Source organism: Muntiacus reevesi, chromosome 13 (assembly GCF_963930625.1).
Source record: "Muntiacus reevesi chromosome 13, mMunRee1.1, whole genome shotgun sequence".
Classification (NCBI taxonomy): Eukaryota; Metazoa; Chordata; class Mammalia; order Artiodactyla; family Cervidae; genus Muntiacus; species Muntiacus reevesi.
In genome coordinates this window covers 8,415,481-8,437,643 of record NC_089261.1, presented here as the reverse complement: position 1 = coordinate 8,437,643, position 22,163 = coordinate 8,415,481, and the positions used below count along the sequence as shown (strand labels likewise).

The 22,163-nt window shown below is 55.2% G+C and overlaps 1 protein-coding gene across 3 annotated transcripts in view; it reads left to right on the top strand.

Moving 5' to 3' along the window:
- The window catches only part of KIAA1671 (KIAA1671 ortholog), a 173,916-nt gene that overhangs the window by 72,021 nt on the left and 79,732 nt on the right, over positions 1 to 22,163 (top strand). Inside the window, exon 1 of one of the 3 annotated variants that reach the window (XM_065904926.1) lies at positions 7,774 to 8,094. The exons of the other annotated variants lie outside the window; for them this stretch is intronic. Within the exon in view, the coding sequence (XP_065760998.1) occupies positions 8,044 to 8,094 (51 nt within the window). The 5' untranslated portion in view covers positions 7,774 to 8,043. Of the gene's footprint in view, positions 1 to 7,773; positions 8,095 to 22,163 lie in introns of those variants that run through there. 3 annotated transcript variants of the gene reach the window in all.

Sequence of the window (22,163 nt, the reverse complement as noted above, 5' to 3'; positions counted from 1 at the left end):
TGGGCTGGGACTGGAGCTCTGACTCTGTGGCCAGGGTTCTGTTCTCCCTGGTCCGCTGCTGCCTTCAGGCACCCTTAGGACCCCGGGTCTGGGTGGCAGGTCTGAGTCCCGTGCCGTCTCTTCCTCCCCCTCCAGGGGCGGTGGTGGGTGGGCACGCCCACTTTTCCCCGTGAGGTGAGCCTTTGGCCCGCACTTGGGGATCATAAAACACAGTGACTCAGTCTCAGACCATGACCTTGAGTCTTGTTTCACCCCGGAGGCCCCTCCTGTGACCGTGAAGGCACAGATTCACCAGCTCTGGGGGCTCCCTGTGATGGGGCAGGCAGGCGGGCCCCTGGGAACCTCAAGAATGTTCTCTCCAACCCCCAAACCCGTCGGTCTGCATTAGCCGGCTTATCTGGTGATGAGTTCACCCCGTCGTGGGCCTGCCGTGTGCCAGGGAAGGGAAGGGAGGCGGAGGTGCAGGGGCTGGTCAGGTGGGAGCTGGCCCGGCGGACAGAGGGGCCCCTCCGCCCGGGTGAGTCTGGACGATGGACTCACCCTCGGGCATCATGTGGGGCCGAGTGCTGAGGAACCGGCCGGCAAGCGGGGCTCCCAGGCAGCCCAGCAGTCCTCTTGGCAGGTGGCTAATTTCATTTGTTAATTGCTTCTTGTCTTTCACTGCTGAGCCCAACAGGACTGGAGAAGAACTGAGCAATTTATATCTCAGCCGATTAAAGTTTCTTTTTGGGATTAAAACCAGCCAGACCAGAAAGCTTTTGTTTCCTAGGTCTTAACATGCAAATGATTAGTTGTGCCTGAGATTTTTGTATTGGGGAGATTTTGTGTTTATCCAATTACCCAGCTATCTCTCCTCCCACCTACCCTCCCACCCATCTGCGTTCCCACCCACCCACCCATCCTCCACCCAGTTTTTAATACATGCAAAGCTCTACAGGTACAAAGATGAGCAAGTTAACTTGTCCCCAGATTGCTCCCGTTCTTCGACTCTAAACCCAGGATGACACTGACTGGTCGTCTGTTGATTTCGTCACTCACTAAACGTCTTGAGTAGCAGAAACGGGTTGAGTACCCGCAGTGTGACACGGGCTCTTTGGTCCTTGAGGTGCAGCAGGGAACTTTGATGTGGTTCCTGCCCGCCCGAAGCTAATGTTCTGGTGTGGGGAGAACGTGGGCTTTTCCAGGAGCTTTCAGGCATGAGCACATGGACAGGACCCAGCTGAGAAGCACCCTCAGGGTTAAAATAAGGGGCGCCGGTGTTTTCCACCTTGGAGGAGCCAAGCAAAGTTGCGATGAGGGCTGTAGAAGGTCAGAGATGCAGCGTGGGGCGCCCCCTAGTGGCCACTGCAGGGGGCGGTTGCAGAGGGGAAGCTGGAAGCTGGGAGACCAGTTAGGAGGTGTTTGAACCATTTGGGTAAGACCGTTAAAAAAATACACACACACACACACACACACACACACACACACAGTGGTTAAATATATTTAACAGAAAATTTGCCATTTTAACCATTTCTAAGCATACCATACGGTATCATTAAATACATCCACAGTGTGTAACTGTCACTACCGTCCGCCTCTAGCGATTTCCTCGTCATCCCAGACAGAAACGGTGAGCCACTAAACCCTAACTTCCTTTGGCCCTAACCCCCAGCCCCTGGCAGCCTCTGTTCTGTAATGCTTTCTGTCTCTGTGAATTTGCCCATTCTGAGTCCTTCTTATGAATGGAACCGTTTAGTATTAACACGTGTCCTCTGTGTCTGGCTCGTTTTATTTAATGTACTGTCTTCACGGCTTTGTCAGTGGTGTAGCCGTGTCAGTACGTCACCCTTTTGTTACGGCTGAGCCTTTTCCACGTGGACCCATTCCTCCTCACCCAGGGTCAGAAAATAGAGGGCCCGGAGGGCTGAGGGGGATCCGATCTCTTTGCTTCACCTCCTCGAGAAAGTATGTTGTTGACGTGCCCTTGCGTGAGAATGATGCTCATGGTGGAATCATCTTGACTCATTTATTTCTGGTGAGACCATAAATGATTAGCGAACATGCACTTTCCACTGCCAGGAGTCACAGTTCCTCGCTTCACCCGTGGAGCCGACGGAGACGCACCAGCGGCCCCCACGCCCGGGCAGGGCTGCTGGGTCCACACGGATTCCAGTTCCAGGGTGCACACACGCATACACACACGCGTGCACCCTCGGGAACCCGGGACGGGCCCGCTCGGCCTGGCCTCGAGTCTCAGCTCGTTCAGCTGCCGCCCCCGGCTGTGGTCGGCTCACTGAGCTTTGCTTCCCCCATCTGCAGAATGCGGCGAGGCCCACCCCGTGCCCGCCACAGGCTGTCGCGAGTGTTGAAGGCGGTGAATTGCAGAGTCGGAGTTAGCGGTCCAGGTCCCAAGCAGACTTCGGGGTTCATTCTAGAAGCGTCTGCCGAACGCCTCCCGCGTGCTGGGGAGAAGCCAGGTTCACATCCCTTCCTGCAGGGTGAGCCCCTCGCGCTCAGGCTCCAGTCCAGGGGCACAGAGGGCCTCGCGCCCTGAGTGTGCTGTGACCTCCGCTCACCCCCGCGAGCCACGCTGGCTTCTGGAATGTCCCGACACACGTGGACGTCTTCCTACCCCGGGGCCTTGGCTCGAGCTGTTTGTTCTCCAGATTCGCCCTTTGCTTCCCTCCCCTCAGGGCCTCTGTCAGCTCTGCGTCACCCCTCAGCGGGGCCTCCCAGCAGAGAGGAGGCTCTGAGAGGCAGCGAACACCCAATACGGTGCTCGGCGCATAGCAGGCCCTCAGCGTGTGGGTTTTCGTACGCTCCTGGTATACTCACAAACGTGTGCGTCCATCAGGCAGTGAGTTTTAGAAGATTTTCATTCAGTCAGTCCCCCAGCCCCTCTTTGATACCATTTATCAAACCTCATAGGATGTGCCAGGCATCATGCTCAGGTTATCCTCACGGGGACTCTTGGAGGTAGGAACTATTTTCATTCCCATTTTCCAGATGGCAAAACTGAGGCCCACAGAGAGAGAGATGGAGAGAGAGAGAGGGGAAGCCACTTGCCCACATCACGCACCTGGGATGGGAACAGCTGGGAGGATGTCAGGGATGAATTTGATGTTTCCCGAAACACTACTCATTCTCACAGGACCTGAAATTTCTCATATTCGTTAACTACTTGAGCTAAAATGTAGTTAATGTTTTTCTTGAACTTGGCTCACTTTAAAATAACAGCTTTACTGAGGTGTAATTCATGACATACAATTCAGTCCTTTGAAGGTACAGTTCAGTGGGTTTTAGTACATGCAGCCATCACCACGGTCACCTCTAGGCTGCGTTCCTCACCCCAGAAGAAAGCCGTCCCTATTACTTGCCACCCCAGTCGCTGCCGCCCACCCCCCAGCCCGAGGCAAACACTTTCCTGGTTTCTGTCTCTAAGAATCGCCTAGGGGCTTCCCCGGGGGTCCAGTGGTTGAGACTCCGAGCTCCCAGTGCAGGGGCCGTGGGTTCAGTCCTGGGTTGGGTAGCTAGGATGCTGCATGCCCCACAGCGTGGCCAAAAAAGTGAAAGTAAAAAAAACTTCAAACTAAAGCAGAGTTTGTCAGAGTGGGTTTTTAAAAAGCAAGACCCAACTATATGTAAAAGTGAAAAAAAAAAGGATCGCCTATGCCAGGTATCTCAGGAAAATGTAGTCACACACCGTCTGTCCTTGGGGCTCAGCCTTATCTCACTCAGCGCAGTGTTTCCAAGTCCATCCAGGCCGTCACGTGGGTCAGTACCGTGTTCCCTGTTACGGCTGGGTAGCGCGCTCTCACATCAGCACGCCAGACTTGGGCTATTTGAGCGTCTATCGATGGGACATCTGGTGCGTTTCCACTCTTTGGCACGCCTCTCATTCTCCCTGTCCCCTGGTACCGGGTTCATTCCTTCCCTATTCTGACCTCTGTCTGCACTTACTGTTTGTTTGTTTTCTGATCCCCCGTCTCCCTGGCGCAAACAGGAATTGCCACATTACTGGGCTCATGACTCCTTTGTTCAATGCCCTGTTGTCAGGACAGAGTTGGCCCTCTGCAGTGTTTGTTGAATGACTGAGTGAGTGAGTGAGTTGAGGGATTCAGCAAGTGGGTGAGTCGGCAGCCAGCAGTGGGGACAGCTAACTGAGCCGGTGAGGCAGAAGGTTCAGTCGCCCTCGACTTGGTTGTGGGGGAGGCAGAGGGTTTGGGGTCCCAGGTGAAGCTGGGCCTTGACAGATGCGTAGAAGTCGGGAGGTGGAGGGAGGTGGGGCGGGCCCCCCGGGCAGAGAGGGCCCAGCCTGAGCAGCGGCGGGGCTCGACTGTGCCACTGAAGAAGTCCGTGGTCCCCGGTGCCCTCCTCGGAGGGGACCCCTGTGCTCACAGGGTGGCCCTGTCACTGAGCAGAGCAGAAGGCGTGTAAGAAAGGGGAGAGTTCCGTCAGGGGGTCGGGCAGCACCCGAGGACCCCATTCCTTCTGCCTCAGAAACCTCCTGACCTGGTGACTCCCAACTACCAGCCTCAGACAGATGCATTCGGGGCGTCTGAATCCAGATTTGCGGTGGTGCCCCTTGAGATGCTGTATCAGGGGCTGTCCCCCCGGGAGCCAGGTCAGGTAGGGATGAGAATTTAATGACAAACCAAGAGAGATGGCGGGGTGTGGGGGGGGCGCCTTCTGGAGTGGTCCTGCCTAGAGTGGCTGGATGATCCAGTGTTGAGAGCAAAAGTGATGATGGGGATTTGGTCTTACTGTGAAATCTCGCCATTTTTATACACTGTGCTTTGCTTAGCCATGTCTGACTCTTTGCGATCCCATGGACTGTAGCCCACCAGGCCCCTCTGTCCATGGGATTCTCCGGGCAAGAATACTGGAGTGGGTTGCCGTGCCCTCCACCCGGGGATCTGCCCAACCCAGGGATCGAACCCAGGTCTCCCGCATTGCACTCTTTACCATCTGAGTCACCAGGGAAGTCCCATTTTATACAGTACAGGAAAAAAAAAATGTTTTTAACTTAACCACACCCAGTGGCCTTCAGCTAACACACAGGGTATTGGCAGTCTTGACTCACGTATTATCTTGCTGAGTCCTTGGGAAAGTGAGTGACTTGGCCTCGCCTCACCCAGTGGGCAGGTGCCACCTGCAGGCTCTGTCCACGGATGTTGGACTTCTTTTGGGAAACCTCCACCTACACAGGGCATCAGAAATGCCCTGAGTGTCCACCAGGGGGAGTTCTTGCTGCAATTTCCCTTCCCTTCCCCCATCCCCCCAATCCTTCCAGACTGGACACGAGCTTCCTGGTGCAGTGCCTACGAGTGACCACCAGAGGGCAGGGTGGGGGCGATCTATTTTCAGCATTTTTTTTCTTTACTAGTTTTTTTTTTTTTTTTTTTTTTTTTTCTTTACTAGTTTTTAATGCCAGAATCTTCATTCTGTATCCCCCCAAATCGAGTTCACCGCGGCCATTTAGATTTTTACTTTAACGCCTGTCGCTGGTTTTGGAGTGCGTGTCACTCAGCTCGGCTCCCCGCCAGGGAGCTCCTCGTACGTTTCGGTTTTGCTGGCCCGTTAGAGTTACTGGGCTCAAGTTGGGGCATTGGTCTGCAGCCCTCACAGCGCTGGCCACCCCGGTTGGTTTTTGCTGATGCTGTTTCTCTTCTGAAGAAACTATTATTATTTTTGGGAAAAAGCTTTTATTTTATTTCTAAAAGAGGTGTGTGTGTGTGTGTGTGTGTGTGTGGAGGAGGGTGAATGCATGTGTCTAGCGAATGGGCAGCCCACAATGACAGCCCTGTGAATATAGAAATGGTATTTCTGACTTAAGCAGATGTATTTCCAGAGATGCCAGTCTTCTACTTGAACACAGGGTCCCTTGGGAATAGGAGTGTTTGGTCATATTTCAAGTCTCGGCTCCAGGCAGCCTCCTCTAAGAAGCCCTCCTGGGTTGTGCCTTCTCGTGTGCACGCCATTCATTCAAATAAAATAGTACACCTGCCTTCTTGCCCTCCCTCCCCCTCCAAAAAAAACCCCCAACTCTCAGAGAGTCACACCCGGGGACTACCAGTTTTACATCCCTGTTTTCCTCTGTGATTCTTGTTGATCTTAACAGCCTCCTTATTTTTAATAGAGGTTTCTGCTTATAGCTAAGCCCTCTGAGTAGGTTCGCATGGTTGTTTGCACATTCAGTCTTTTTTGGAAAATGAATGACATTAATAAGGATAGCTGGGTATTTCCTGGGGGTCCAGTGGTTAGGACTGGGTGCTTTCACCTCCGAGGACCTGGGTTCAATCCCTTGTAGGGGAACTAAGATCCCACAAGCCATGCGTCTCAGCCAAAAACAAAACCAAACCAAAAAGGGGATTGCCGAGGACCTGCTGTGACCGGGTGTGGGGTGGGGCGAGGGGAACTAGGTCGACCAGGGTGGTGGCCCTTGGGGACCTGACCTTTGAGGAGGGATTGAAGAAGGAGTCACGGAGATGCAGAATGCTCTTGCAGAAGGGCTGCCGTGGGGCCCTGTGTCTGGGGCCGCCCTGAGCCTGGGCTGGAGGCTGCAGGTGGGGGGCTGGCACACAGCAGCCTCCAGGCTCCCCCGGGGGTGGCGGACTGTCCCTGCCCACGTCAGTCAGGGTCAGCAGCGTCCACCCCCACACACTGTTCTGTTAGCCCCTCGGAGAGCGGGCCCAGCTTTCCAGCTGTGCTCTCCGTCAGCCAGCGAGCCGGGGCCGCTGGTGTTCCGGCTGCGCCATCGTCTGGGACCTGCCTCCGCTGCCTGGATGCCGGGCACCGGCTCGGGTCGGGGGAGCCGAGGGCCTGCTTCTCCAGGGCTCTGAGGTTCGCGCGCGGGTGGCGTCCTCCCCTGTTGAGCTCAGCTCCCCCCGGGGTCCTCGTGGGTTTCCTGCCAGCCGCTCTTCCCCGGGTCAGGCTGTGGGGCTGTGTGCAGTACAGGCGGTCCCCCCGGGGCCTGGCGGGTGGGGGGGTGCCTCAGCCGAGCGCCTGCCGCCCCTCCCTGCCTGGGCTCTGCTGTGGGACGCTCGCCGCGAGCCGGTCCAGTTCCGGCTGTGACGGGGCTGGCCTGATGGAGGTGATGCTGAGCTGGGGCTCTGCCCCCGCCCAAGCCGGGTTAACCCGGGCCGCGCCCTTGGCCAGCTCACACCTGGCCATGCGGCCGGCGGGGGTGATGAGGCTCACCCCGGGGAAGCACCGCGGCACGAAAGGAGAAGCTTTAGTGTTAGTATTATTCTACCCTGTCCTGTGCAGGAAACCGTGAAACGAAGGGAAGCTCCATCCCACTTTACAGAAGGGGTAACCGAGGCTCGGGGAGGCGGGGTGATGGCATGATCACACTCTTTGGAAGGAAACGTCCAAGAGAGGTGGCCTTGGGTCGGCCTGCAGGTCTGCTGTAGCTGGCATAAAGCTTCTGAAAAGGGGTGCTCCCCCCGGCCCCCACCCCCCAGCCAGCAGGGGGTGGCTGGGGAGCCCCTCCTCCCTTGCTGGGCTGCCCACCCACGGGAGCAGACAGAACCCAGGACTGGCTGGGGTTTCCAGCTCACTGTGTGACCTCGACCAAGTCCCCTTCCCTCTCTGGGCCTCCCTCTTCACCCCCCTGGAAAAGGGGGACTTCCAGGGCTGCTCAGAAGCTGGGAGGGGCTGCGTGAGGCTGGGTTGATTTATGTCCTTAATGTGGTGGAAGGAGTCGGGATGGGGAGGCCAGGGGCTCCCCCTCGGTGTGTGGTTTTGGGGAGGAGCTTGCACTCACATGACTCACTCAGGCATACACTCAGGTCTGGGGCTCCATCCTCGCGCCTTCCCTCAGTGGAAGAACCCCCAGGTCCAGAGCACCCCCAGGAGGGCCCCGAGTCCACACCTGAGCAGCAGCTCCCTGTGCCCGGGACAGGGCCATCCTGCCAACCCCCTGGCCGCCAGCCGGCCCCTGAATGATTCATGCCGCCTTGAACTTGACTCCTGCGTGACAAGCGGAGCGGGAAGAGCCGCCCCCTCCAGAGGGAGGCTGGAGCGTGCACGAGGCAGGCGGCATAGCCCCGGGCGCCAGAGATGGAGTATTACTACTGCCCCAGCTTGCTGAAGCTCCTGCGGTACCTCTGGGTGAGTCTGGCCGTCCGCACTCGAGTCTTCTTCTCCTGCCAGCTTTGCTTCCTTTCTCTGCCTGGCCGGCAGCGTCTCTGTGTTCATTAGAAATGGTGGTTGTTTCAAGGAGGGAGGTGATGGGGGTTCGGTTTGGGAGGCAGAGGGGAGAGGGTCCTGCCCGCCGTGATCAGTGGGCACAGCGGCCGCCCCTCCAGTCCGCGGGAAAAGAAAACAGGAAAAACGAGCGACCTTTCCAGAAAGCAACATTTCTTTGATTTACGAGATGGTTCTTTATTCTGAAATTACATCCTTCTTGCCTTTGTTGTGTGCATGTAAAATTGTCTTTTATGAGGTGAAAAGAATAGAGTTTGGTTTTCCTTCGGTGATCTTACTAAGCAAAAGGAAAATGTTGGAACCCTCACGTCGCAGCCTCTTTTCTATCAAAATATAACAGAGAAGAAGAAGGAAAAAACAAAACAAAAAAACCTCAAAACTTTCTGTGGCAGAATGCCAAAAACAGGGAACCCGTGGGGAAGTGCTTTGCGGGGTTTAACGTGCTCCTCAGATCTTGCTTTGACCCTGAGACTGACCTGCTGTGTGTCTGCTGGTAAGCTGCTCCCCCTCTCTGGGCTTCTGTTTCCTCATCCCTCGCTGCCCTCAGGGGGCGGGCCGTGGGTTATGGTGGGTCGTGTGGCATTCATCAGGGCTCCGCGAACAGAGGGGCTTGGCAGAGAACCGTCACAGGTGGTCTCGGGGTCTTTTGGAACATTCGCCAACCCAACTGAGAACGCCCAAGAAAGACAGACTTGGGAAATATTATTCTTCCCCCTGCTGAATGTTTGCAAATACTTCAAATGCCTTCTCACCCAGGGAATTTTCCGGAGCTCCTAAAAATACAACTTTAGGAAACATTGTCCTTCAGCCACCACCTCCCCTGGCCCTAGATCCCTGCAGCAGTGGAGAAACAGGAGACCCTCCGGGCCTTCGCTTTTGATCACTGATTTTTGTGCATTGTCGTATTGTAAGTGTAAAAGGACATTAGTTGATTTTTTTTTTTAGTTACAAAAATAACGGATGGACATGGTAGAAAACTTGGAAAGTTTTGAAATGCGTGAGAAAGCAAAGAAGCAACCCACAATCATTTGTGTTTGGGGAACCTGCCCCCCGCCAGGACCGCGCGTCTTTGATGCGCTGGGCTCCAGCGTCAGGGAGGCCGTGATACACTGATTTATAGTAAGAAGTACACATTTGGCCTTTGTTCCTGTTTCTGCCCCAGAGCTCCTAAAACCCTTGGAATTTCCAGACTGATAAAAGTGATAAAAGCGTCTAGATATTCACACATGACCTTCTGTTAATGAGATGACTTTTGGCCAGCACCTATGGATGGGGGCTGGTTGCCAGGGAAACCAACCGCCTGAGTCCTTCCTCTTTCCCAGGAAGCCACTTCAGCGGGCACGGGATCAGCTAAGCACCGATTATCGTAAGGGTCCTGATGTGGGGGAGGGATGGCCCTCCCCGCCTTAGACTCACACGGTACAGAATATACACTCGCTCCATCAGCCCGGGCCGCTAACTGCTCTCAGCTTTCTGCTCCAAGTTACCTCTTCATAATTATTTTTAAAGATACTTTTAGATTATAGGAAAGTTGCACAGATGGTAGGGGGAGCCTCTGTGTAGCTTTCACCCCGCTTCCCCTCATGTTAGCATCCTGCTGTAACAGCCGCAGAACGTCTGTCCAGCGGAGAAATTAACACAGGCTCACTGCTATTGCCTTCCCTGGTGGCTCAGCTGGTTCAGAATCCGCCTGCAATGTGGGGGACGTGGGTTCCATCCCTGGGTTGGGAAGATCTCCTGCAGAAGGGAAAAGCTATCCTCTCCAGTATTCTGGTCTGGAGAATTCTGTGGATTGTATGGTCCATGGGGTCGCAAAGAGTCGTACCCGACTTCACAGTGCTATTGGTATTAACTAAACTCTGGACTTCACTCCAGTGGTTCTCATCCAGGGATCTGGTGACATTCTTTGATCGTCACAGCTGGGGTGGGGGTGAGGGGCTGCTGGCATCTTGGGAATGGAGGTCAGGGCTGCTTATAAAGATCCTACAGTGAGCAGGACAGTCCCAACCCCCCCACCCCCCAAACACCACCGCCAAGGATGACCCGGCCCCTACATCAATCACACCAAGGTTGAGAAGCCCCGTTGATTTCTCCAGATCATCCACTGTTGTCCTTTCTCTCTCCCATGATCCGATACGAGGTCCCACATTGTAACTTGCCTCTAAATCTCATCCATCGTGGTGAACGAGTGAGTGTAGACCATGCCCATCTCAGTTTACGTGCCCACTGATAACGGGAACGTCTGCCCACTTCGAGACACCCTCTGCAAACGTGATGTCTGGTGCCGGGTTAATGCCCGGCACTTGTCACCAGCCTTGACCGTTCAGGCGTTCGCCCTGGGCCGGACGCTTGGGTTGCTCTCGGGCATTCACTGCACGCAGAGCTTAGTGATCATGGTTCTCAGCCTTAAACCTTTACTCACTTTTCAGGTTGTTTTCGAAGTCAGCTTCTTAGAATTGGGGCCAAGCGTGGGCTGCAGCAGGTTTCTGCAGAGACTGCCCTTTGTCAGTGGGATGTCGGTGGTTTCCTGTTGGCGGCCCGAGTCCCCCCACGGGGCTACAGTTCTGTTCTGGGGCTGGGGGGAGGAGGCTGCCTCCTCCCCACCCCAGTGCCGTCAAGCCCAGTCACTGCCCAGCATCAGCTGGGAAGTGGGGGAGGGAGATTGGGTTTCTGCTTCAAATCATTATTGGTAACTGTAGCTGGTGGCTCCCCCTGCCGCGGCTGTTTTGAGTTACTTAATCGCCTTTGTTGACGAGATAACCCAGCCAGACGTCCCAAGGCTGGTGGCCTTGTTGGGCCCTTGGCACCAAGCTGGTTGTTTGTGATTGGCTATTGCACCAGCAGTAATAACAACAGTGGCCACCACCACCATTCCTACTGAGCGCTTGTAAAGTGTCTTTCATGGGCATCTCATGAGAACCAAGAAGCCCAGCTGTAGGTCTCATTATCCCCATTTTGCAGTTAGGGAACTCGAGGCTGAGAGAGGTTAAGTGGCTTCCTGAAGGCCACCCCTGCCTGCAGCGAGGAGGTGTCAGAGCCTGTAACCGACTGTGTTTCTCCCACGACTGCTTTGTCGAATCTGGTCTTCCCATTTCTCAGATGGGAAAACTGAGGCCCACAGGTTGAGGTGACTTGCCAGTCTACAGGAAAGCTCTCTATCCGGATCAGCTTTTGCCAGGTGGAGTATTGTAGAAGGATGTCGCCCTGGGTCAGGCTGACTTAGAATCTGAGCTCTGCCAACATCGCCTCTCTGAGCCTCAGTTTCCCCATCTGCACGTGGACTGCGCCGAGGATCAGCCAAGTCAAGGGATACTAGTATGCTTGGCACAGGGCTGGCCTCCAAGGAGACCCTCACTCTCTAGATGTCCTTGTTTGGGGGGCGGGGGCTCTGATAGAATGGCAGACAGCCCCCCACCCCAACCAGACTTTCCCAGGCTCCCCAGAGGCTGGCTGTCCCACCCGACTGCAGAGCCTGGGGGCTGACTCCTGGCCGGCCACCCTCCTCGACTGTCAGCTACAGCCAAGGCGGTTGCCGTGTGTCACTCCCGAAAGCTTCTCAAGGAAGGTGCCGTGTGAGCCCCAGGCGTGCCCCGTGCCGTTGGTGGTGGGCCCCTCTCCTCCCCCTTCAGATGCCTCCTTTCGGGGTCTTGGTCCGGGGGCTCCATCTGTGCGGGGATGGGGAACCGCTCTGTGTTCCATGGTGCTTGCTGAGCTTCATCTCCCCACGTTCAGCCGGATTTTTTTTTTTTAAATGGGAAAAATGTCCGAATGTCTAAATGTGGTTAGCCTGGCCGTTCTCTCCCCGGGGCCTTCTCGCTGCCTGATTACTCAGCCGTGTCCCTCACTCAGCCCGTCGTCACCTCCAGGAATAATAATACCAGTCATGAGACAGTGACCTGCGTTCCCCTCTCGCCTCCGAGCACTCATCCGTGGGGCCTCACGGTTAATCCTTGCAGCAGCCTCGAGAGGCGAGTGTTACTATTTTTCAGATGAGAAGCCTGGAGGTCTGGGGCATGGTCGAATGCCCACCTGATACGGACCAGCCGGCAATGGGTGGAGCCGGGCTTTGAATTTGGGAAGTCTGGCATCAAAGCTGACGTGCTTGGTTATGGCTCACGGCTGCCCTCAGGCAGGAAGGATGCCCATCTTCACCCTGCCCCCGGCACGGTGCCCGGCTCAGAGTTGGTGCTCAGTGGACAGCGCGTGTGGAAGCTGTGCTGAGGGCTGGATGGCTGTGGGGGTCACCGGGGTGCCCGGACTCCGCACACGCCTGTCCTCTGTTACCATCGCTCCCGCTGTTATTTTCACTACCAGCCCCTGCATCTCAGGTCTTGGCGGCCTCACTCTGTGCCCAGGGCCCGGCCTGGCTCTGCAGCGTCTGTGGCTGAAATAGGAGAACCAGCTATTTTTGTGCATTGGAGTCAGAGGCTTGGACCCAGCGTCACAAGACTTCACCCGAGGGTGCCCTGAAAACCCAGGGGCAGGGCGGAGAACTGGGGTCAGGCCCTCCTGGCTTCCGGTTCCCATCGAGCTGCTTGCTAATAGGGTGTGGGGGGCTTCGAGCAAGTCTCCTGACCTCTCAGAAAGTTAGTTTTGCCATCTGTAGAGTGGGAATGAACATGACATCTCCCTTGCAGACTCAAGCAGTCCAGGCATTGCTTGAGGCAATGCCAGCAGGCCTGGAGTATGGTTAGTGTTGAAATGTTAGCAGCTGGTGCCGGTGTGGACAGCTAATGGGTCCTCAATTCAGTTCAGTTAAATGCCCATGCTGGGCATGTTCTCAGTGTTTGGGAGAGTCAGTGAACCAGGAAGATGCCTGCCTCGGGGACTAACGTTCTAGTGGAACGTGGGACACAGGAACCCTGTATTGTAAGTCAGGAGGCGGTGCGGCTGGGAAAGAAGGAAGGAACCACTCGGGGGGCTTGCATGTGAGACTGAGGGGCTTGGATGGGTGGGCGCACCCTGAGAAGGTGACTCTTGAACTGAGACTTTGGAAGAGGGGAGGGAGTAGGCCCGGGGGGATTGGGGGGAGAGAGAGCAGCCAGTGCAAAGGCCCTGAGGCCTGTGTGTGCACAGGCCGTTCTGTGGAACTGGAAGGAGGCTGCAGCAGAGAGTGAGCGAGGCGAAAGAGTTGTCAGGGTCATACAGGGCCTGGCAGCCACTCGGGAATCTTCGCCTGGTGCTCTGCGGCTGGGGGAGGGAGTCACATGGCGGGGAGCGGCACAGGCCGGCGTGGGATTTAAACACACAAAGGCGGACTCGGGGAGACCAGCGAGGAGCCTCTAACTGTCCAGGTGGGAGCTGACTGCCTCAGCCCAGGGCGGTGGAGGAGGTGGTGAGAAGTGGACAGAGTCTGGATCTGCTCTGAAAGTCGCACCGCGAGATTTGCTGGTGGATTGGGCGTGGGTGGAAGAGAGAGAGAGTCACACAGACCCTGAGGATGTGGGGCCTAGCAGTTGGGAGGGGGTAGGAAACCGCTGGGGGAAAGGGTCTTGGGGCAGATCAGGATTCGGCTTTGGACTTGCTGAGTTTGAAATGTCTGTTAGACATTCCCCGTTCTTTCCCCAACCTCTCTTTGCCTGTCTGTACAATGAAGGTAATTCCTGCCCTGCCTGTGTCTGAAGGTTGTTGAGATGCTTTGAAGGGAATTTGAAAAGACCTCTGAGGTGGGTGATCAGTCCAAGCCCACGTCGGGAAATTCTTTAGCCCCTTAGGTATTTCCCAGCATTTCTGAGTCCCCAGGGAGAGGTACTCAGAGCTTTTAAACATCAGTAAGCCCTGCTAATAACTTCCATAGTAAGATTTATGAGAATTCAGCTGGACCACGGCCAGCCCCCCCTGGCACCTCTCTCACTGTGAAAACTTCCAGCACTTTTCTACCTGCTAACAGCCCCTCCGGGGCAGGACCACGCGTCACCTCAGCCCCGCTCCTCCATCTCGTCTGCAGAATGCTTGACATGAGATGAAAAGAGAACCCTGCTCTCCGATGCTGGTGGGTGCCCAGGCTTGGAAGGCCACTACCTGGTCGTCCATGGGCCCCAGCCACCGACCTAGGCCTCTGAGAACGTCACGCTGAAGGGCTGAAGTGAACTGGGTTCACTTCTGGCTCTCAGAAGGCTGGTCTCAGGCTGGCAGTCCTCACTGTCCCAAAGAAGCCGTCGCCGGGGCTCAGACACTCTAGGGATTAGAGCCATCAGAAGGGGCGTGGCAATCCTGTGACCGCGGAAGGAATGGTGAATGCAGGGTGGAAGTCCGGAGGGGTGGGCATGTGGGCAGGACCGTTCCGGGAGCCAGGAGCTGGAGCGTGGCTTCTGTGTGACCCTGGGACAGTTGCCTGCCGTCTCTGGGCCTCAGTTTCTCTGTTGGTATACCAACAACACTCTGGCTCCATTGGTAAAGAATCCGCCTGCAATGCAGGCGGCGAAGGAGACGCGAGTCCCACCCCTGTGTTGGGAAAATCGCCTGGAGGAAGGCATGGCCCCCCGCTGTATTCCCCAGTGTGGAGCATCCCATGGGCAGAGGCGCCTGGCGGGCTCCAGTCCATCGGGTCTCAAAGAGTCGGACAGCACTTAGCGACTGAACGGCCAAACGGGAGCGCTGGGCCAGGTTCTCCTTTAGGGTCTTGGCTGTGCCCCGTTCCCGGTTCTAGGGAGCCCGGAAAGAGTAGAACTTTGGAGTCAGACAGACAGACCTGGGTGGGAATCCAGCCTTCCCCACCGTGTGACCCTTAGAAGGTGTCTTCCTGTCTCTGAGCCTCAGCTTTCTCGGCTGGGGATGAGTAATCTCCCTCTCTCAAATGGGGATTGTGTCAGCGTCTCATTTGGGATCAGTAGAGAGGGCACCTGGCACATGATTCGCACTAAATAAAGAGGGCCGGATCTTCTTAGGTTCCTTCTCAACAGTATTATCCAAACTGACTTGGTCCAAGATGTGGGCTGGGGGCCTCACCTGCAGAATGATTTCCGGATTAAGACACTAGAGGGCGCGCCTGTCCTAACAAATCACTTTGATCTGCTCTTTTTTTTTTTTTCCCCCTTTTCCATTGTGGTTGATTACAGGATGTTGAACACAGTTCCTGGGCCACACAGTAGGGCCTTGTCGTTTATCCATCCCATACATAGTAGTTTGCATCTGCTAATCCCACGCGCCTGCCTTTTGAAAGCCAATGCAGGGCTACCCGCTTTCCATACCTGCGCACGTGTGACCTTGTCCAGAGAGGCAGGCGCCCTGGTTATCCCCATTTTACAGATGGGGACACTGAGGCAACCTGACTTGTCCAGAGTCACACAGAAAGGAGGCCTCAGAACTGGCTTTCTGGGGCCAGGTTTCTCCACACTGGCGCCCACGTTCTCTCTCTGCCCCTAAGGTCTCCTGCTACCCCAGTTCTAAGGCCGGTGGAGGCTAGGAAGCCTGAAAACTGTGTTGCCACCAAGGTTAGTTTCAGTGGGATCAGCCCCAGACCTCCAGTTGTTTCAGCTGGGAAATCCAGTATCGAGAGTCGGGGTTATAGCGTGGAGTGTCAGCTGTGGAGCAGGTTACGCTACGCTTTGCTAAATCCTAGGGTATTGGTCCTTAGGAGCTGCACCTCCTTTTTTTTTTTTTTTTTTGGTTGCAAGTCTGGTTTCAGTCCATCAGCAATGGCGGGATGAAAAGCTTGAAGCAGGCCAGCACCCATTCTGCCACCCACTTTTGTCTCTGGTGGGCAACGGGATTTTCTAGAGCTGGAAAGGCACTTGGATTTGGGAGTTGCGAACTGAATGAGCACATGGTTTCCACGTTCGGGGCAGGACCGGTGAGTGGGGAGACAGCCTGACCTAGCAGGGGAGCATCACTGAGTCGGAGCCGGGACGCCGGAGTCTGGTCCCGGCTCTGAGACCCTTCGCTGGTCCCTGCCCTTCTCTGGGTCTGGCGTCTTCATCTGTGAGACGCAGTCATCGGCTGACCTCAGAGCTGACCTGCTGTGCCGTGCACAGATTTTGGGTGCCTTCTCTGGGCTGGGCTCTGAACTGGGTCTTAAAGCTTGAGTAGGAGAAGAAGGGAAGGACATTCAGGTAGTGGGACCAGCATGTATGGAGGCCTGGAATTTCTGGAAGAGGTGGGAGGGGGCTTGCCTCATGGCCCAGTGGTTAAGACTGCCAGCTTCCAATGCAGGGGATGTGGGTTCAATCCCTGGTCAGGGAACTAAGATCCCACATGCCTCTGGGAGAAAAACCAAAACACAAAATAGAAGCAATATTGTAACAAATTCAATAAAGCCTTTAAAAGTGATCCGCATCAAAAAAAAAAAGCCTTAAAAAAAAAGTAAGAGGTTTGAGATGTCTTTGATTAAAGCTAGAACACAATGTAAGTATCTCCTCAAGGATGAGGTAGGGCATGAAGGAGAAGATTGTCAAGGAATCTGGTCCAAATTAAGAAAACTCTTTGCTTTCTTTGTACGAAAACTTGGTGTTTGGTGTAGAAATTCTGAGGTAGGAAGGGACAACTGTTGGCAGATGTATCCTGTTTGTTATCATGTTAATATTTTGTGGTAAACCTACTTGTATTAAAATATAAGCTCATTCATGTTAACATCACATTATTTCATAGTTATAGTATGTGGAATGGAATTAGTCACTCAGTTGTGTCCGATTCTTTTGCAACCGCAGGGACTGTAGCCTGCCAGGCTCCTCTGTCCATGGGATCCTCCAGGCGAGAATACTGGAGTGGGCTGCCATTCCCTTCTCCAGGGGATCTTTCTGACCCAGGGATGGAACCTGCGTCTCCTGAGTTGGCAGGCAGATTCTTTACCACTGAGCCACAATATAAATGAGATAATCTAGTAATAGATCTTCATGTAAACCTTCCTTTGTGTCAGTGTATGTATTGGCTAGGGATAGCCTATCAATACCACCAACTAGGTGGCTTAAACAGCAGAAATCTATGTCCGTTTGCAAGCTGGACGTCCAAGGGTGTCAGCAGGTTTGGTTTCTCAGGAGGCCACTCTCTTTGGCTGCAGAGGGCTGCCTCCTGGCTTGTTTTCACGTGGACTTGCCTCCGTGTGAGGCAATGTCCTCATTTCCTCCCTATAAGGTCAGCAGTCTCATTTTTACTTAATTATCTCCTTAAGGCCCCCATCTCCCATATACAGTCTCATTCTGAGGTCCTGGGTTTCAACATAAAAATTTGGGGGAACCACAATTCAGCCCATAGCAGCCAGGCTCTCAGCAAGGCACTTTATGTTACTTCATTTTATCCGTCACAGCAGTCCTGGGAGGGAGATAGTATCATCATCCACATTTTACAGATGATGAAACCGAGGCTCAGAGAGGTTGTGTCACTTACAGAAAATCACACAGCTGGTCGGCAGTGAAACTGGGATTTGATCCCATCGTGGCTTGCCTTGGAGCCCACACTTTTTTGGGTTTTGTTTATGATTTGACTTGAATCTTGGGAAGGCCTTTGTTTGTTTTTAAACCTGTCTCATTCTATTAAATGTACCCAACATTTCTCCTTGCCTCTCTGTACCCTGCCCTGTCCTTGTTTTAGGTGTGATTGGAAAAGGCCCCGAGGGAGAGGGAAGGCCCTTGCCAGACCCCAGTGCTGCCCCAGCTTGCCCAGGCCCTCACCGGATTGCTGGCCACCTTCCCAGGAGGGGTGTGCCTGGGGCCGCCTGTCCCCTTCTCGGCCCCCCGCCGCCCGTGTTTGCCTAGAGCAGCCTGAGTGCAGTGAAAGCAGCCTTTGTCCTCCGGTCTGTCCCTCTCAGGGGGATGACCTAAGTCCCAGCCCGGGGACAAAGCAGCGACCTGCCACGTGAGTCCAGGTCAGCCCCACTGACCCGCAGAGTCTCCAGGCTCAGCCCGGCGGGGGGCAGAGGACGCGGTAGCCTGGCCACGGGGTTGCAGAGTTCGGTGGGATCCGGAAGGCGGCCGAGCCCGCCCCAGTCCTGAGCGGCGATGCCAGGGGCTCCAGAGTGCACGGGACTTTACAGTTTATAGAGTTGCTCCATGCTTTTCCAGCTTGGTGGAGCCTCCCAGCCTCTCCGCACACATCATACAGGGCAGGGACTCGGAGAGGCAGGTGGTAGTTGTCCCAAGGAGCCGCTTCCAAACGGGTGTGGGGTGCGAGGGCAGTCTGGTTGTGACAGCTGTCGCCCCGCCGATCCCCTGGGTTGATTCGGCTGACCTGGCTGGCTAGGCGGGTGTCCCCTTCCTTCCTGCTCCCTGTGTGTCCCTCCCGAACTGCCCCCTCTGTTGAAGAGGACAAGCATCCCCGATGGAGGAGAACAGGTTTTTGGTCAAGGATGTACTAGTAGCTGTGCTCCCCTGCTAGAACCTCCAAACAAGCTCTCAGAACCTCGGGGTGCAAGCTGGTTTTTTTTTAATAAGTTAGTTTTATTTATTTACTTCGGGTGCACTGGGGCTCTGCTGCTTTCCTCGGGCTCCCTCTGGTTGCGGCGGGCAGGAGCGGCTCTCTGGTCGCCGTGTGCAGGCTTCTCACTGCAGTGGCGACTCGTGGTGGAGCACGGCTCCAGGGTGCTCGGGCTTCGGGAGTTGTGACAGTTGCTCTGCAGCACGTGGAATCTTCCCGGACTAGGGATTGAACCTGTGTCTCTTGTACTGGCAGGCGGGTTCCTAACCACCGGTCCACCAGAGAAGTCCCCCAGCCACTGATGATTGTGCTCTATGAGCACGCTCACTCGGTGGGTCGGGAAATCAGGCAAGGCTGAGTCGGCGGGGACAGCAGCTCCGTGATACTTGGGTGTCGGTTGAGAGTCCCTAGCGACTGGGGGCTGGAATCGCCCAGCGTCTTCACCCACCCGTCTCGCGCCGGCAGTAACCTGGAGGCTGGGCTTCCCGGGACTGTTTTCCAGGCACCTGCTGTAGCTTGGGCTCTGGCTCTGGGCTCCCAGAGCACGTGCAGCCAAGAGGGCAGACGCTGCCGCCTCGTCCTTTATGACGGATGCAGCCTCAGAAGTCACTTGGCGTCCCTTTGTCTGTTCTCTGTTGATCAAAGCGGTCACAAGCCCCCCAGGATTCAGGGGGAGGGGACACAGACCCCCCACCTCTCAATGGAAGGAGCGTCAAACAGCGTGCAGCCGTGTTTCAAAGCCGCCACGGCAGGAAGTAACAGTAAAGTTACTGAGTACCGTTTATCAAGCACTAACTTTGTGCCAGGCACTGTGCTGAGGGCTTCCCGTGGATGAACCTGCACAAGCCTCCCCGTAGTCCCAGGAGATGGGGAATTTGGAGCCTGTTGTTTTCCCATCAGAGATGGTGGAGGAACCCAGGAAGATCAGCAGGGCTGCCCTGAGTTTGGCATTGAGCGTGTCACAGTGGGAAGTCGTGGGCCAGTTTTTTTTTCCCCCTTCCTCCTCTAAACTTAGAATATTCCTTGAGTTCTTGAAAATTCTCACTTAGCTGTCTGATTCATCTCCTCCTCACTCACCGGTTCTTCCCTTTGGTGTTTATTTTGAGCAGTTTCCCTCTGCCTGTGTGCCCAGAGCCCTCCCCCCGCCCTGCCCCCGCCATCACCCCTTCCCCACTCTGCTGCTCATGGGAAGGGCTGGTTGCAAACTTCCCCACTGCCTGCCTCTCCCCAGGCTTTTGAGGAACCCGCGGGTGGGGCCTCGGGGCCCTGACAGAGGAAATGAGCCTTCACCACCCAGCCCTGTGTGTGCGCCCCCACTGCCGTTCCTCGGGGGCCAGAGCTGGGGCTCATTCCCCTGCCTCCTGAGGGTCTGCCACCCGATGGACGCCCAAGGCATGTTTGGTGGACCGAACCCATGAATGATGACGGAAGGAGGAAAGAGTGGCTGACTCTTCAGGCAAGGAGGCTCTCTCCTGTGCACCCCTGCGTCCCTGGCACCCAGTAGCCCCTCAGTAAGTGTTGGTGGTACCAGATGAATGGAGGAAGGAAGGCGTGGGTGAGACCGCAAGCAGCGACTGGGCCCTAGGCTGTGTCCTCGTCACGTGACACGGTGCTTGACGCGAATGAATGAAAGAGCGACTCCAGAGAACCCTGCTCCAGGAGGGGAGGGGTTACAGTAGGTGCTCATTCAATGAGGAATGAACGAATGAATGAATGAGAAGTGAAACTAGTTGAGGATAGGGACATGTCTTATTTGTTTCCCCAGGTCCTAGAATAGCGCTCGGCCACAGTAGGTACCCAGCAAATGTCTGTTGAACTGAACGCATGGAGGAATGAAGGAGTGAGTACTTATGTCAGACTTTTGGATGCTCAGGACTGTACCTTGTTCATTTCTTTCTTCAGGTTCTGACATAGGGCCAGGCATACAGCAGGTGCTTAGCAAATACTTCCCTGCTGCCCCGAGCTTTGCGGGGCGTGTCCATCCGTCCCTGAGAATGGACTGAGAGGGGAAGGCCAACCCAGGGGGGCCTCCGAGACTTCCTGTTGTTCCCGTCCACACAGGTGGACAGGAAGTCCCCAGAGGCCTGCCTGAGACCTGCTTCCCATATTTTCTTCATGCCGGCTGCCCTCGGTGAGACCCAGGCGCCACACCGGGCCCCAGCGCCGGCTGGCCGAGGAACAGTACCCTCCAGGGACCCCACTTCCTGACCATGTTAGCAGTTCTATTTTAGAGCCTGCTGAGCGGTTTTTTGCAAAAAGCAAGTGATGCCTGGGAGATATGTTCCACTCAGAGCCAGCCCCTAGAATCACCTTGTCCTCGTGCAGGCCAGACCTGTTAACCCCGTCATAGCCGAGCAGCAGGAACAGAGCAGAGAGTCAGGGCTTTGGGGTCTGAGACAGCAGGGTTCAGATCTCCCTCTGGATTTCAGTTGAGCCTCAGTTTTCATATCTGTGAAACGGGCATTATGAATACCCCTCACCCGCTTTCCTGTTTTCCCATCTTGACCACATGTCTGTTGCACTTTTAAACTCCCTGTGCTGAGGCTGCCCGCTCCCAGAGTCATGCTTTCAGTAGATTACTTCTGTTGTTCAGTCGCTCAGTCCTGTCCCGACTCTTTGTGTCCCCATGAACTGCAGCACGCCAGGCTTCCCTGTCCTTCACTGTCTCCTGGAGTTTGCTCAAACTCACGTCCATTGAGTCAGCGATGTCATCCAACCATCTCATCTTCTGTTGCCCCCTTCTCCTCCTGCCCTCAAATCTTTCCAGCGTCAGGGTCTCTTCCAGTATCAAGGTCTTTTCCAGTGAGTAGGCAAAGTATTGAAGCTTCAGGTTCAACATCAGTCCTTCCAATGAGCATTTAGGGTTGATTTCCTTTTGGATTGATGAGTTTGATCTCCTTGCAGTCCAAGGGACTCTCAAGAGTCTTCTCTAGCACCACAGTTCGAAAGCATCAATTCTGCAACTCTCACATGCATACATAGCAACGGTGTTTAAAGAACCATCTGCTCCAGTTGACTCAGAGAGGCAGTGTCTCAGGCTGGGTCCCCCAGAAACAGAGCTTGAGTGAGGATCCACGTGTTCACAATTTAGTGATGGAGAACTCCAGTCGGCCATATCTCTGGGGGAGTTCTAGAGAGTCCTCAGCACCACAAAATCAGTCTCCGTGGAGAAGCAAGGCGTCTCTTCCTCCACCGGCTAGGGTCCACTGTTGGAGAGTGGCCGTGAGCAGTGGCAGCCAGCACCCTGGAACCTGGAGGACGGGGTTCCCGCCAGTGCAGGGGTCTGGGCAGGGTTCCAACAGCAGGTACTGTCAGGCACCCTGGGGAGTCATGGACCCAGAGCAGTGAGACACTGGTGTGGATTGGCTGCCATGGAGGAGTCGATGCTCGATAAATAATAACTTGGTAAAAATAAAAAGCTGTGAAGAAGATAGAAGTGGGTACGTGGATGTCATGACGTTGTTTGTTCCTCTAAGGCGTCCTGAGTGAGCACAAGGGGCCAGGCTCTTAGAGGGTGCACGGGTGTAGACCCCACCCTCAGTGCCTCTGAGGAGGATGGGGTGTGTAGGTTGTGTAGTTACTAAGTCGTGTCCGACTCCTTTGCAACCCCATGGACTGTAGCCCTC